Consider the following 16,868-nt stretch of genomic DNA (forward strand, 5'->3'; position numbering starts at 1 on the left):
ATATTCCTGTCATTGTGTAAACATTTTCTAGCAGCAGAGAACTTCTTTTAAACTAGGTTTTTGTTTGAAGAACATTCAGCTAATTCTCTGGCTACAAAATTCGTCGTGTTAAACTACTATTAAGTATTTATGCTACTTGTTCATCAGGTGCAAATAGTGACCCTTCTCAGCAGGTGTCTGTAGTGAGATTGTCCATATAAGAAACTGCTCCCTACTACAGTGGAATTAGTAATAATACTAATGTGTGTACTGATAAAAATGTTAGCTACTTCCAGTGAAAGAAGAGTCAAATGGAAGGAAGTAGTCTTCAGTGTACTTTTTCTTGGGAGCTTTTCAAATGATCGTATTTAATGGCTTGAGTTCTTGCTGGTTTATGTGTCAAAACAGTCCATTTGTTTTGTTCACTTTGTTTTGTGAGTATTTACCCTGTTAGAGAGTAAATATTTTGAATGGCTGTGTGTGAATTTCCTATGAGTAATGAATGAAGACTTTTATATCTTGAGATTACAAATTGTCACTTGTAAGTTTTTGTTTTCTCTTACAGGTTGGGAACACCACAGTTGTCTGTTGTATTAGAAACAGTTATGTACGCTTCTTATAAAACCTCTTGTGTTTCAATCTGTATTCACGAGATTGAGGGGGCTTCGCTTAGTGATGTCTGTTTTCTTCAGATTTTACTTACAGGAGTTGAGTTAGTCACTGACTGCTTTTACTTTTCAAAGGTACTGCAACAGCCACCTACAGGTACTTGGCTTTATACCGAAAAAGGAGAGGAAGAAAAAGAATGATCCCATAGAGGACGTAAAGGTCAGGCATCAGATGGATGCTATGGCCTTCAGTCTGACAGTGCCCACCCTGGCCTTGAAGATGCCCAATGGACTGGATGGGATGTCCCTCTCCCCTCCAGGGGCTAGGCTTCCTCTCCACTACCTGGAGGCAGAATTAGAAGACCCCTTTGCTTTCAATGAGGAGGATGATGACCTAAAGAAAGGGGCAACGGTGAGGAAAAAGTTGCAGAGCAAGTTGGCTCAAAACCGGCAGCGCCAGAGAGAGACAGAGATTTTAAAAGTTCGCCAAGAGCACTTTAGCCCCCTTCCTGCACCTTTGCAGCAGCAGCCTCTGCAGCAGCAGCGCTCCCATCTGCCACCTTCATCAGCTTCGTTAAAGCCGACAGGGCTACCGCAGGGCGTAGTCTGCAAGTCACCTCAACCTCCGAACACCAGCCTACCAATGCAGGGAGTGGCACCCACCACACACACTATAGCACAAGCCCGGCAGTTGTCTAACAAGAGACCTCTGCCTCTCCTGCCACCCGCTAGGGCTCCTGTCACGGACCCTCCAAGGACTGATCGGGTCCTCATGAAAGCCACAGCCTTCTCTCCGCACTCATCCTGCATGAGCCGGCTACAGAGACTGGTGAAACTGTGCACTCGAAAACAGCAGCTGGAGACTGATCTGTTTCCACATTTAGGTGGGTAGATAATAGAGGCACTGCCACTTCTTCTTTTTTTTAACTTGAAAAAGGGAAATATCTTCCTAGCTCTGTCCTGCATTTGTGTGTTGCCCTGACAAATAACTCTGACCAGGTAATATCTGGATGTTTTCTTTAGCCCTAAAGTGCTCAGGGAATACCTGGGCCCATCCAGTATGGTTTACAGCATTTTGCTTGTTTCTTAATGTTCTGTTAACCATTTGGGAAATCAGTCAGAAGTGTAGAAAACACTGCTTGTATGATACAGGCATTGTATAGAAGGTTCGCAACTTCAGCAATAAAGGTGAAGCCAGCTGTACCTACACAAGTGAGCAAAGTCAGAGTGATAGCTCTGTGACAAGTGCACATTACAAAATGAGCGAAAGTAAAAGTTTGGAGATTTAGTCCATCATTCTCTGCAGATCCAAATTTCCAGTGGCCTGGGAGAATTGGAGCACAAAAGAATTTTTCTTGATGGGGCCTATTGGTGTATGGAATACAGATGAGCAAAAGCAAAAGACTACTGCAGGAGGGCAGCACCGTTACAGAAGATAATTGGAGAGGTGGAGTCTTGTCCGCATTCCAGAGCAGGAATAGTTTCCTTCTTATTATCTAGGAATCATTACAATCGCTTCTTGAGAAGATGTAAGTTAATATAGCCAACTTGCTGCTAGGGCAGTAGTACTCTCTAAAGCATTAAAAAGGTAGCTGATCTCATGGCTTATTTGTCTGATTATGAATACAGACCTAGGTAGACCTAGGCAAACTTGTTTTCTCCCTCACCTTCCAAAGTCACCTTACTTTTCTGGTTAGTTTTAGATTGAGCTTTTCTAACAAGTAAAATACTCACGCTGGTTAAGAGAAATGGGAATCGGTGGGTGATATTAGAGAAGGAATGCCTTTTATGATGGGCCTTTCTTTAAAAGAAAAAAAAAAAAAGTCTTCAAATAAATCTGGACATTTTTCATACAGCATCTTATTTAATTGAAAGCATCTGTAATTTTTGCTATTTCAATTAACCTTTTTTAATTTGCTATTAAGATCTGACCTTTGGCACTCATGGGATAGCTTGGCTATTTGTTCAGAAGATAATTAGCATCCCATAGCATGTCTCCAAAGGAGGTTGTTCTTCAGAAAACCTCTTTGATGGTCCTATATATAATGCAGGTCTTTTGAGGAATGGCAACTCCAGAGGCGCTTCTGAGTGTCGCAGACCCCAAAAGCTTAGAAAGTGACCCATGTTTTGAGAGACTGTAGAAACATCACTTTCTGTGTTTAAAGTTTTACATTCTCAAGTGGTGAAGAGAATACACTTTCCTGAAAAAGAGGCATAGTACAAGAACTGATTAGACCTACGAACATGTGCATCTGCATAACTGTATGTGTATGCAATTAGAACATTTTCTATTTGGCAAAGTAACAGAATTCACGTATTAATTATGTGAGAGTGGAAAAAACATATTTATTCATAATATGCCTTTATATTAAGGACTACTTATGCTGGTTCAGAGAATTTCAGGATTTCTTTTTTATGACAGAGTAGCAATGGAGATGACTACACAATCTTTAAAAAGATGCAGCTAGTTTTAGGTGTACCTACATCACAGCCAAGTAATTGGATATTAATGTAACTGCAGTCTTCAGTGTGAGTATAGCTGAATCTGGATTAGATTTTATTCCTTCATTTCTGCAGTGCCCATTAGAAACAATTCAGAGCAATCTCTGGTTTTATTTTTAAACTTTAGGTAAATAATTTGTTACATGGTAACAATTGTGGACATCTTTATCCAGTTACTGAGTTATTTCATTCATTAATGGAAGGGGTGGGAGTTAACAGTTAAGTTGAAGGTAAATTCTGGCATTTTATTAAATGTCTTAATAGATTTGAGTTTATTTCAAACGAATATCTTGAAAATAGGAATGAAGAATAGAATTTTCAGGATGCTGAAGTTCCTGAAAAATATGGTTTCTGATATTGATGGTTTATGTTAAAGTGTTGCTTCTCAATGATGAAGGTGCTCTTGATGGTGGGTGGTATTCTAAGTATGTGTGTCTAACTCTGAAAGACCAAGTACTGATGCATTTACCAAAAAGCATCTGTCTTCAGAGTCATCTCAGATAGAGTTGTTTAGTTTATTTTTAGCAAAAATAAAGTGCTCCTTAACTCTGCCCCAGCTACTGCTCCATTTTCAGGGAGCACACAAGAAAGTGAAAACGTAATAACGCTGGCTTGTAAATGCAGTTATGGGATTTTATCCCACGTGCTTCAAGGAATTGGCAAGGATTCCACTGGATGTGGAGAGATAGTAGGAAAAACTGCAAAAGTTGAAGCTCCAGATAAACTGTTCCACCTGAGAACTTGCTGGACTCTGCTTCTGGCTGTCCTGTTCAATTGTGTTTAGCTTGACTGAGGCTGCTGGTTCATACAATAAGTTGATCCTACTGCATCATCATTAAGCAAAAGCATGCTGCTTAGCAAAAGTGCAAGAGCATTTGCATCTCTCCCTTAAGCTCTCTTTTCATGCTAATGTATGCATTTGGCAGGCATTTACAGAGGCTGAGCAGAGGAACATTCTGTGTAGCTGTGTGTCTATCTCTGTCCATGCTGTTCTGTTTTGCAGTTTTCCTATTCTCCCTCTATTCTGGCACAGAGGAGGGGTCAGAATATGAGCAGAAATGAAAGTGACCTATTTAGATCATGCAGTATTAAAAATTACCAGGCACTCATTTCCTCATGTCAGGGAGTTCTCTGTTACCTCTTCTCTAAAGATCTCGTGTGCTTGGTATGAAAGGTGGAATATTTTTCTGTATTTGAGAAAGCTGGTCATCTTTCTTCCACTGCCAATAAGGAAGCCAATAAGGATTTTTAAAGGCAAACTCAAATTTGACAAAAATCAGTGCATGCTGTTTGCACACTGTAATGGAGCTGTTACTGTAACTTTTCCTATATAATTGAGGATATTATATGACTTTCTCAAACATAATTATGCTTGTGACTATACTACACATTCATCTTCTGTACCATAGTTTGCTCAGAGACTTTTATGAGGTAGATACACTTCTCATCCAGCTTTCATGTTTTCAATTCCCTTAGGGCTGGATTGGTCTGAAGACAGTGGAGAAGAGTTGGAAGATTCAGAGCAAACCTCCCCTTACCAGGTTGCATGGTCTATCCGAGAAACTCTCGGCTATGATAGACATGGGTGAGTATAATTCTTTAGTATTCATGTTGGCACTGGTGGAATAAATCATGTAAATGTGAGCTTCAAGTGGAGTTAGTAGAATTTAAGCACTTGTTCAAGTGCTTTGCTGAAACAAAGGATTGTTTGAACTCATTTGCTTGTAAGAACTATGAAACAGCTTGTCACCTTCTGTCCCAGTTTCCACCTGACTTAGACACCTTTGTGCAGTCTGCTATCAGAAGGATGCATCAGGAAATAATTCAAGCTTATTTGCCTAAATTTAATTGAGTTTGGTTGGATTTATTCATTAACTTGCATGCCTTGCTTAGTAGAGGTAATTCCTGAATTAGAACCAAATGAAAGTAGTTGCCATTGGTTTCTTATCTTTTCTACTGTCTGTGAATGGCTTTATTAGTAAACTTGCTACAGTTTACTCATTAATCTTTACAGTAATTGTGCAGGATGATGTTTCAATGTTTTTTTTTTTAAAGGGTAAGGCACTTTTCATAATTAAGTGTTGAATAAACCTCTGTCAAATAGTTGGGAGCATGAGAGAAAGCGTTGTGATTGAAGGGATAAGCAGAGCTGGTGCAGAAAGACTTACAGTGTTCTCCGTATGCTGCTACATCATAAATCTGAACTTACAGCAGAATATGATAATATATGTCTATTAATGTAAACATTTTAAAGTGCAAAGTTAAAGCAAAGCATCCCAAGCATAGTATTTTAACAGAACTGAAGCATGTTGATAACAAAATGAAATTTGGGTCTCAAAATTTGTGCTTTTTATAACATGATTCTCTTTCACTAAAACTGGACTTTTTGAGACTACAACTCTCTCTGTTTCATTTTTAAATATCACAGAGTAATGATGTTAAAGAAATGTTATTTTGTTGTTACATGAAAATTCTGAAACTTACCAGCACTTCTCACCATCTCTAAAGTCTGCCCACAAGGTGAACAGCTTAGTTCTATCTCTGCCATGAGGACAGACACCAGGATGCTGCATACAGAGAGCCTTCAGTGAAATCAAAGCTGTGTAGACTTAACAGGAAAAACCTCTTCTTTGTAAGAAAGTTATGAATGACCATTGTTTTTTAGGGCATCAGCAGTCAGAGAGAGAGAGTGAGCTTTCACAAACACTAATTTTAACTTAAAAGACAACTTTTAACTGTTTTGGGAAAACATGAACAGACTTTCAGACTTTTAAATCATACATAATTTTCAGAGCAGACATATCTGTTAAATAACTTCACTTGAACTCATCTCTCTTTGACATTTGATCTGCTTTTCCCATAGATCTTTTTTTTTTTTTTTTTTGTAAACTTATAAAGGTCATCTCTGTGTGTTCTGTCTTCTATTTGTCTTAACATCCTTCAGATTCTTCCTATTCTTTTCACATACTGAGAGAAAAGAATAGCTTGTCTGGATGTTTTCTGTTCCATTATAGCATTTTTTGCCCCTCAGTTAAACGCTGTCTTAACTAACCATGATGGATAATTTTTTGTATGGTGCTAGCTGGTTTTGTACTTCCCATTAGCCTGCCCAGTGTTAGCTCTGTAACTACTTTCCTAATTTTGTTTATAGATAAATATTGATGCATTCACTTGATGTCAGCCTTCTTAAACTTTAATTCCTATTCTGCAAGCTTCTGTAGTGGCATCTATTACCTGTAATGTTTCACCTTAACACTTCTGCAGTGGTCTGGCTGCTGCTAAAAACGAATTATCTCAGGCTATTTCTTGGGTGATCCGAGTTGTCAAAATGACTCTGTCTTGCTAATCTGGAGTGGTGGCTCCTAACTTAGTAAGCCAATGACTTGTTATGAGTCTGAATTTTACCAGGAAACCAATGGAGATTGTTTCCCAAAACCTTTAGATTCTGAAATCACATACCTGAATTTTACTATGAAAGCTATTTTTTCCTCTGTTCACTTGTGTTTGAGCTCATGGTCCCTGTGCAAGAGGGGTAATTCTCCACCAGCTAACTCCATTCTTTTTCCGTTTGACTTCGTGGAACACAGTGGGAGTGATGCTTCTCAGAACAGATCAGTAAAAGAAAGCCAAGAATCAATTTCTTTGTTACTGGACAGCTTGTTCTCAGCATTTCTGGTTGTGTGATTATGAGGGTAATCTTCTAACTTCCTGTTGAACTTTTTTGTGGTACTCTAGCTGCTCTTAAGCTATCAGAAATTCACCGGATTGATTTAAAATTCAGGTCTTAACAGTAATACATTTTTGAGTTCACCTGTGTTCTGGCCTTTCAATCTGTAAAACTCATGTTGTTCCAGTCATTTGTGTAAACACAGGGCAAATGTTTGCTTTTATTATTCTGTCCTTTAATTTTGAAAAATTGGGGTTCCTGTGTGTCACAGGGTTCCAGGATGCAGTGCTTCGAGGCAGGCATGTTTGAATTCACATAGTAGTGCAGGAGTTGGCGCTGGACACAGTGCAGACAGGAATTCCCTACAGGAGCAGTGATTTGGAGGGAAAGCAGGGGCTGTTCCCAGCCATAGATTAGTGAAGCTTCCCCCCAGATGATTCAGTTACTGGATCTTGCAGCTTAGAAGGTGCTGGAAAACAGATGACTTTAAAACAAAGTAGTTTTTCACTTCTTATGCTGAAATACAGATAAAGTGAACATTTCAAGTAGCGAGTTTGAAAACGGAGTGTGAAGGTTGGAGGCCTGCCTCATACCAGCTCACTCAAAGGAGGAAATACCACTACCGTATTGTGGAAGTTGGATTTAGTAGCTCCCTGTAACTAGGAGAACTAAAAAGAAGGGAAGGTTCTTCAAATCCCTCCTTACAGAGGGTTTTGAAGCATAGTTGTTGAGGTGTCTCAGACTAGAGAGTGTATTCTCCTGGTTCCCTGGTGGTGCCTGGCTGCTCCCAGCTACCCTTTTGCTCTTCCTTTCTGCTGCTTCATGCTGCCTTCGTTTTCTCCATGAACACACAGCGATAATTCCCCTGATGTTTACATATGACAGTCTTAAAGGGGAGGGTTGGGAAGGAGCATTTTGGATTATCAAATGGTTTGTGTGCACTTTCATAGGAAGGAAATGCCACACATTAAGTTGAACTTTGAAGTTTTGTATGCAGCTTAAGAGAATAAACTGAATAGAAGTTGGTAAACTTGTTTATGAAAAAACAATAAAAGTACCTTTCAGTTTCAGTACTTGCCTAATGAAGACAAAAAAAAGGCAGTGTTATTGTGATATTTTTAGGTTTCTTTAAACATATAATTATGTTTCGTTTAATGTTGCTGACCTGGAAACAGAATTCTGAATAGACTTTTAGAAACTGCCTCAAAATAAGCCTTTGCCCGTTGCAGGCATGATTTCTTTCTATGTCTTGTATGTGTGTCTTCATCTACTTCCTTAAAAATGATCTGGTAAACTGCAGTTCAAAATACTGTAACATAAGATGACTTTTCTCTGTCTATTTCAATAAGAGAGAAGTAAAAAGTCTCAAATATATGGACACTTGCATTAATAAACCATCTTTTCACCAGAAAGAAACACTGAGGAATATTCCTGTCTTTTTAAAAACCTAATTTGTAACCATATTTAAAATTAAATCAGTATATATGCAACTTCATTTAAAAATCTTGGCCCAGAATCTGAGACCTTAAACCTACCTATACCTAATTGATCCCATCCATATATATTAAATAGCACACAGTTAGATTTTTCTAAACAAGTTGTTTTTCCCAGTGGCCATTCTTGCTATCCCAGATCTTTCCATTGACAATGTTTAAGTTGTATTTGTTGCTAGGCATGTAACTGGAGAGGTTAATTACTTGTAATTTATGCTTCTAGAAAATTACCTGTATTCTGTTTTAACAAGCAAAATATGTAGTATGGTTGACTTTAGATAACATTATATAAAAATGTGTTTGTGTCAAGGCAGTGTTTACTCCTGTGGAGTAAATGTGGACAGCCTTAGTGGAGATGGATGCAGTCTCTTATATTTGGCCTGCATGTAAATAGAGTAAGAGTTTCCAGAAAGAAAAGTAGGTCTTAGTCATACTGCCTTTCAGGGATAGCTGTGCTGCCTCCATTTCTGGATCTTGCTTTATTTAGTAAATATAATGGCTGGTATCTTGCATCTCTTCTATCATCAGCTAGTTGGGGTCTACTTTGCTCTGCACAGGTTTGGATGTAAGCACATTCAGTGTCAGTGGCCAAGCTCTGCAGTCTGAACCCTGGGAGCTTTTAATTTCCTTCATTTGTTTGGATTTGGTTCTTTCCCCCTGCCATTCCTTTGTTTCACAGGTAGGGAAGTTAGCAGAAAGTTTCTCTGATCTGTAAGGAAAAACTGAACAAACTCTGCTTTGCTTAGATTCATTGCATGCGCTTTGTTGCTCCATGAGCAAAAATTAATAATTCTACAAACTAGAATTCTTGTTGTGGAGGGCTTCTGGGTAGCTTCGTAGGCCTTGTTATTTTAAAAAGTCCCAGTGACGGTTTTATTGTTACATGATTTTTACTTCATTTAACTGAATGTGTTGTCATGGTTTGATGGTCTTGCTGACATGTACCTGGACATATGGAAAGCCAAGATAAATGGGAAAAGGCTTTCTTAAGCAGACAAAGAATTGGATTAGTCCTTCGTCTGATCACTGCTTAGCATTGGTCTGATTTTTTTCCCCTCAGTGCCTTTAAAGTTAAATGTGCATTTCTTCTCCGTGGCTGTATTGTAACTCAGCTATAACTCTGCAGCAAGGGGAAAGCAGTATCAGCTGCTAGGTGTGTTAAGTGTGTATATTGGTTAAGAAAGGAGTATGCTACCTGCAGCAGTAAGAGCAATTGGAAAAAGTCAGCAGTTTTGGTACTTGTTAATATTGGACCATCTTTTCCAGCATGACCTTTCTTCAATAAGCTTCCACTGCGTAGTTCCCCACCCTTGTCCTCTCCATTAATTGCACTTTGATTTAAGAGTTTGTCTCATTTGCTGAGACATTTACAGTAAATAAAGGTTAACAGTATAGATTTTTTTTTGAACAGCAGGCTCCAGACATTTGAATGTGTCAGATTTCATGATGAATTGATGTAATCTCTAATAATGACATACTAAGAAGGGCAAGTACCTTTAGACTTCAAAAGGAATCCTGCTGTTACCGTTTCTCAAGCACCCCTGCCTGATTTCAGCCTTTGGGTGTTTGTGGGGCTAGAAGATGGATACCAACTTAACCAATCTATTAAAATGACAAATTAGTTTCCTTGGAAAAAAAAAAAAAATTAAAGTACTTAAAGCTTATTTGTTTTTATCTTCCCTTCTTTAGGTGCGGTGATGACAATGCAGATGACAGGAGTTCCAGGGTGACCAGACTTTGCACTTACTTTCAGCAGAAATACAAGCACCTCTGCCGCCTGGAGCGGGCAGAATCTCGTCAGAAGAAATGCCGGCACACACTCCGGAAAGCCTTGCTGCAGGCGGCCAGCAGAGAGCCGGAGCGTACTGGGCAACTGATACAAGAACTCCGAAGAGCTACGTGTGCTCGTACCAGGTTAGACCTTCCCCTGTGACTGGAGTAACGTGGGGTCTGGACAGGGTGGAGATGGACAGAATATCCAGCAGCTGAAATGCTGAACTGTGAAACTGGTAGGCATGCACAAGGCAGAAAATCCTCATAAATGCCTGTTGGTGAAGTAAAATAAACATGGCATACAGGGCTTTCCATGAAGAGAGGCATTCTTCAGCTTTGTGCTTTAAAACATGAATTGTTTGTTCAGCAGTATTGGGGTCCAAGTCCTTAAATGTTACAAAACAAGTTAGTGACATGCTAAAATTTATTCTTATGAATTAATCTATGCATTTCGGCTGCCTTCAAATATGTGGTACTTTACTAAGGCTGGTTCTTTAGAAGGTGTGCAGTCTGGTTTGCCGGTCACTGCTTCAATTCAGATTTTGTTTTTCAGACAGCTTTTTCTGAAAAGTCTTTACTTCCTCTTAATTATCTTCCCAGCAAATCAAGCTTAAGTTCATGCTTTTTGTTAGACTTAACTCAATCTAACGTTAAATGAAACCTGGCAACAGAATGAATATCTTCTAACAACTCGGAAGGTTACCTTCTGTGGGAGTTATTTCTAGATAATGTCAACATCCCTCCAGCTCTCAGCATACTGAGAGTTGGTTGGTTTGTGTTTGTGCAGAAGCAGAGTAAGTCTGAACCCTGGCGTTGTCTGGGGTATCAGCAACATACTTTTGCTGTTGTGATTTTGCTTTACAAGATGTATGACTGTGGGGGTAGGAGAACCAAATATGAGAGGCAGGCTGGAATAGGGTACTGAGAGTATATTCTTGTTATGGGATGCTTTTGTTCCTGGACAGCAGGCTGTGGTTCCTGAAAGTTGGAGGGTTTCTTGTTGGGGAGGCGGGATGATGCTGAAGAGCTGCTCAGAGGTGTAATATGGAGGTATATTGCTAGTTTACAAAGTTGTTTAAATGCCTTCAAACTTAAACTACAGCAAAACCCTGCCAGAACTGACAAGCTTTTGTTGTTTGGTTTGGGTTTTTGAGGTCTTTCCATTATTTTTGCCTTCTGTTACGCAAAAAAGATGATGTTGTTTTGGTAGACTGACAAAGCCAGGTATGCCAGTCATCACTGCTCTGGTTAATTTGAGTAATCACAGTCTTTTCAGTTATGAAATTTTTCACAGGAGTAATATTGCTAACTAAAACTTTGCTCAGTCAAAGTGCAGTTGATGACAGAAATGGCTCAAGGAAAACAGTCAGGCTGCAGACAGCTTTTTGTCAACCTAGAAAACAACGTGTACAGAGGTGAAAGTCAGCCCTGGAATCGCCAGCTTTGTCTACATGAAGGTGACAAATGGCTCGAAAGCAGGCCAACACCAAGCAAGCTGTGTAACGCTTACAGTACTCATCCACACTGCTGTCTGGTCGCCTGCTTGCAGCTCAGGCTCAAAGCATTGAGGCTGTGCTGAGGGAGCACTCAGCTCTGGGCACCTGCTGGTGGATTGGGCTGTAGCACGTTGTTGAAGGAGAGCTTTTACCCATGTTGAGCACAGTCAGACTCTACCACTCCAGAGATCAGTCTAAGTTTGTTTGAGCACATGCTTGCATGTAAGCTCTGGGGATGCTCGGCATGTTTTGATTTATGAACAGGCTTGGAAGTGCACTTGACAGCCCATCTAGGCATACTCAGTTACATGGTATTCTAGAGGTTGACCTCATTTTAAGGGTCACCTGTGTTGACACTCACCTTCTGCTGTCCTTGGCTCTGTTGCAGGGTGTTATACTATTTACATGGTAGTAGCACACAGCACCTTTCATTACAATTAAGGCCCTGTGAAATAAGCAATAATCCTGTTACTGCAGTCACGCCTTTGCCTGTCATTGACATCTGTCCCTGTGTAGAATTCGGTAATAGTGTGCACCCATCTGAATCATGACACACACACATGTGTGTTACAATTTTTCATCCTACTGTGCCACATTCAGTGCAATAGTTTTGCTAACTAACCACCTGAGCCTGGGGTTTTGTCTCTAAACTCTTCCGTGTTTCTTTTCTTTCCAGCACAAGCCAAGTGAGGCAGAGAGATGCAGAACCAACAACCTGTAGTGGGACTTCGAAGGGAGAACAGTGCACTAACAAGGCCCTTCCATTTACCAGGCATTGTTTTCAGCGTATCCTCTTAACACAGTATGGGATTTGGATTCAGGTGTGGGTGCTGCTTTGTTGTAGGGTTTTTTGTTTGTTATGTTTTGCATTGCCAAATAGTTTTCACAAAGAAATACTTGTTTCTTAGTGTCTCATCATCACTCTTAGAATCATAGAATCATAGAACAGTTAGGGTTGGAAAGAACCTTAAGATCATCAAGTTCCAACCCCCCTGCCATTTGTCTCCATTATTTGGGTCTGTAGATGGTGGAGATAAGTAGTTTGCCAGTGGCACCTCTTATGGTCACATCATTTTACCTTTGTAAGCTTTTTTTGGTGGCTGCACATTAGATGTGAGGCTTGATTCTGAAGGCTGTAAGTAGGCAGACTTCTGACCTGGAATACTTAAGAATTTTGCAGACTGTCTTTTTTGGTTTTAGCTGAAGAATTGTGCTTTTGTTGGAGTGGCTTCTTTTGTTGGAGCTTGTAAGTGACTAGTGGTGTCCCAGTAGCTATCAGACTGCAGCACCTTTTCAGCCTTTTTGGTTTGCAGATGCCTTGCTTTTCTTGGTTAATTTTTGCAGTCTCCTTAGAAGTAGTCTGCAGAGCAGCTCAAAATCTCTCTATGAGAGAGCACCATGGTGTACAGCTGTACTTGGGATTTGCCTCATGATCCTGCTTTTTTTGTTTTGGCTTGGGGTTTTTTGTTCTTGTTTATGGTCTTGCTTGTTGGTGTGCATAAAGTAGAGAAGTCAGGACTAGTGATTTTACCCATATTTTTTCCCCTCTGCACTTCCTTCTCAATGGAAACTGTTTCTCGTAAAATGAACAGGCTCTTGGTTCTGAACCATCAGTACAAGTCTGATGGCTGAACTGTTCTGAAGGTTTTTCATTTTCTTTGTCCTTTCTTTTGCATTTTAACATTTTATGAACATACAAAGTGATGTTGAGGTGTGAGAGCTGTTCAAGATGGAAGGAATGCTTCTAATGTTGTTTGAAAAAACACAATGAAATATCTGTTTGATTTGCTGTAAGTCTGGAAACATTTTCACTCCTGCAAGGGATTTTTCTGAAGGAAATCTCAGCAAGCTTACATTTGGATTTACTTGACCTTTCTGTCTGATTGCACATCTTTTTTTCAGAGGAGCAGGAAGGATCTTGAAACTTCTTTGTCTGTGCTCTAAAGATAAATGCCAAAAATGTACCTTAAAAGATTGAATTAAGAAATACTCTTTCTTTAATGTTTCAGTATGGATTGTCATTAGTCTGTAAGGAAATAGTCCTGTTGACTACACTGTTCCAACTGTTTCTATTGATGTATTGATTAAAACTCCAGGAAAAGGCTTCTTTTTGCTAAGAAATCATTAGTGAAATGACTGCTTCTGTAAAACTATCTCAATATATAATAAAATCATTAGAGATCCTGCATTTATGCAGTTTTTCACTTTAAAAGTTGGGTTTGAGCTTTACCTAGCTTTGAACTTGCATAACAAAGTTAAGGTACTCATTAAAAATAGTATCTATGGACAGGTAGAGTTGAAGGCTCTGATCTTCATCAGATTGATAAATCAAAGGGCATTCCTCCATCGTTGCCTTCTGTGTTATTCCTGATTCAGAAATGTACAGATATCTTATTGAACCGTTCTCAGCAGCTCTTCTCAAGTTGCACAGCCAAGTTTGCGGATGGTCAGCAGTGCTCTGTGCCAGTTTTTGACATTACACATCAGACACCTCTGTGCGAAGAACATGCCAAAAAAATGGTAAGTACAAAGCCAAAAGTGTAATTTATATATTTGTATATTGGGATGATCAGGAGTTTTAACCCCAGTCTTTCTATGAACTCTTGCTCGACAACTAGGAAGTTTATCAACTTAAGAGCTTGTTTCCTTTTATTTCTCTTAAGAGGGTACAACATGCCAAACATTCCCATTTAGTATAAAGTATGTTGTGCAAATCTTCTACATACTTTTGAGGATATAGTAAAATGTGCATGAGAATATCCTTCACTGGAAGAAATCTGATTCATCTCTTGAATCGAGAAATAGAAAATCATTGTGAGAGATCCTGTGGTTATTTTATTTGGGCTTACTCCTGACCATTGGATCTGAATATAGTATGAGTGTGGTGTGGGTAAGAACACTGCTTCTCAAGCAGTCTCAGTACATGGGGCCCAAAATATTTTCTAGAGGAAGTGTAGATAGCAGTTACAGGCATACAGATAATGGGTTTGCTGCTTTATTTACCTGTTGGTGACTATTAGAATTTATCTTTAACATCCTTTAGGGATCTGTGGATCCCAGAGGGAAAGCAGTGGCCTACTACAAGTTGAGAGAATATGGAAATTAAGATGATGTTCTCTGCTCTCCTTTTATGGCTCCCATCTTCCAGAAAAAGCTTTTAGAATAATTCACAAACCCACTTCTGTGTAGCCCCTCCTTCAAGGCATTAGGCATAAAACTCCTGAAGACTAATGATGGTTGATTTATTTTTTTCAGTGGTCAGTGATTGCTGTTCAAAACCAATGAAGCCTTAGTTGTTCACCCACATCCTTGCCCTAGTCACACAGCATTAATTCTGTTTCTTCAGTGCTGTCCTACTCTTTTATGGCAGTGGGCAGCTGAGGATGTTGGCTTCAGCTGCTGCACCCTTTTCCCATTATCTCTACTTCACAACAGTGTTCTGTCTTCAGTACTTACAGGAATGCTGCCAAAGGTTACAGTTTTGCAATTATTTTAGTTAGGGTTTGCTATGATTATATTAAAAGCAACACTGCATGATCTCCTATTTAGCATACCTCATAATATAATCTGTGATTTTTGCCATTGGGATCGATGAGAAAGGAAACAGCTTCATTTTTGTAACCGTGCCTGGGTGTAAGCTAGCAGTCTCTCTTGGATTACACATGAATGTCTGTGGAATGACTGGGGGAAAAAGAAAGGAAAGTACTGCATGGTCCGGATATGCTCCCACTGTTACTGTCTTATTCCCAAAGGACAATTTCTTGAGAGGGGACAGCTCCCGTAAAGTTCAGCACCAGCAGCAGAGGAAACCCAGGAAAAAAACGAAGCCACCTGCACTTACCAAAAAACACAAGAAGAAGAGAAGGCGAGGCCCACGCCGGCCCCAGAAACCCATTCCTCCTGCAGTGCCCCAAGGGAACCTCACCATGCCTGCCAGTATCTCACTGCCAGTAGAGATGCCCCACATACGGTCAGTGGTAGCCCTGCCCCAGTTTCCCATTGCTACCTTTAATGTTGTCAGTGTTTTGGATTTGAGTAATTATTTGGTTTGTTGGATAAAATGTCTTGCTCCTGATGCTGCATTTTACCTATCTAATCAATAGGCTAACAAGCTTCCTAAAGAAACCTTCTAAAAACATTTCTTTTCCTAGAAAAAGGGGAAAACAAAAGGTGTGAGGAAGCACCCATTATAGATGGATATGCATTTGTAGTAGTTCTTTGGAGGAATCAGAATTGAACACTGGGGACTAATGGTACTTTCTGTCTAGGAGCCCCTCAACGCCAGAGCTGAGTGCCGATGAGCTGCCTGATGACATCGCCAATGAAATCACAGACATTCCACATGACTTGGAATTGAATCAGGAGGACTTCTCTGATGTCCTGCCACGGCTGCCCGATGACTTGCAAGATTTTGATTTCTTTGAGGGTACTGTTTTATTTTGTTTTATGCTAACGTGAACACAGTCAGTGAACTGAAAAAGGGAGTGTGTCTAACGCGCATTTTGGGGGCTGCTTGCTTTCCTACAGAGGTAATAAATTCTAGACAAGGAAGTGTGCGTTTGCTTTATTGTTTGTGAGCTCTGAAGGGAAGCCAGCATTAAGAAGGCTGGTGTGTGTAGTTCTTGCTTGCTCTTAGAACTACTGCTCTGAAAATCCTAATTGGTTTAGGATTTTAATAATTCATTTTACATTTTTACTGCCTGTCAGTGTTGCAGTTTAATCAAGAGTATTCTCCGTAATGGCATCTTTCTGCCATCGAGTGGGGCTGGAGTCACAGTCAGTGTTGGCCTTTGATAAAAGGAGAAGAGAGTGAGAATAAAATCTTTAAATACGTCTTTGAAACTAGCTTTTGATCAGAACTGTACTTGAATTTCTGGTTTCTAAGGCTTAGTATCTGTCACATACAACAAAGAAATTAGAACAACCCAGCATTGGGGTATGTGATTTCTTTGGTCATTTTCTGATATGAGGTGACATCAGACTGTTGGAGTTGAAATTAACCTAAATTATACTGACTGTGTGACTTTCCGGTCCAGGCTGTAATGTGGTAAGTAGGAGAGAGTTTGTGGACTATTTGTGTTATTGCAGCATTGAAGAAAATCTCATTCGAGTGCTTTTACATTAGGTCTAGTAAGCTGGGGAGGTATCTTGTAGTGGAAGAGGAGGGTGGAGGGAGGGAGTTCCATTGAAGAGGAAGGTGTAATTTCTAATTTTTTACTTTGGTTATCTAGTTAACACAGGTGAATGAAATTTTCTGTGTACCACAAGCCATTCTGAAAGGTTATCATACTCTGCTGCTCTGTACTGAACTGTTTGTACATCTGCAGCCTCAGAGTGCCAGTGCTGGGCT

The 16,868-nt window shown here is 39.8% G+C and overlaps 1 protein-coding gene across 4 annotated transcripts in view; it reads left to right on the forward strand.

Moving 5' to 3' along the window:
* INO80D (INO80 complex subunit D) overlaps positions 1–16,868 on the forward strand; it is a 45,494-nt gene that overhangs the window by 15,306 nt on the left and 13,320 nt on the right. For all 4 annotated transcript variants that reach the window (XM_062640614.1, XM_062640611.1, XM_062640612.1 and 1 more), the window contains 7 exons: positions 723–1,471; positions 4,566–4,674; positions 9,939–10,163; positions 12,195–12,304; positions 13,905–14,038; positions 15,271–15,488; positions 15,787–15,944. In XM_062640614.1, coding sequence (XP_062496598.1) covers positions 723–1,471; positions 4,566–4,674; positions 9,939–10,163; positions 12,195–12,304; positions 13,905–14,038; positions 15,271–15,488; positions 15,787–15,944 — 1,703 coding nt within the window. The remainder of the gene's footprint in view (positions 1–722; positions 1,472–4,565; positions 4,675–9,938; positions 10,164–12,194; positions 12,305–13,904; positions 14,039–15,270; positions 15,489–15,786; positions 15,945–16,868) is intronic.

This window comes from Pezoporus occidentalis, unplaced genomic scaffold, assembly GCF_034315485.1.
Source record: "Pezoporus occidentalis ecotype Australia unplaced genomic scaffold, CSIRO_AGI_Poc_V1 ctg66, whole genome shotgun sequence".
Taxonomy (NCBI): Eukaryota; Metazoa; Chordata; class Aves; order Psittaciformes; family Psittacidae; genus Pezoporus; species Pezoporus occidentalis.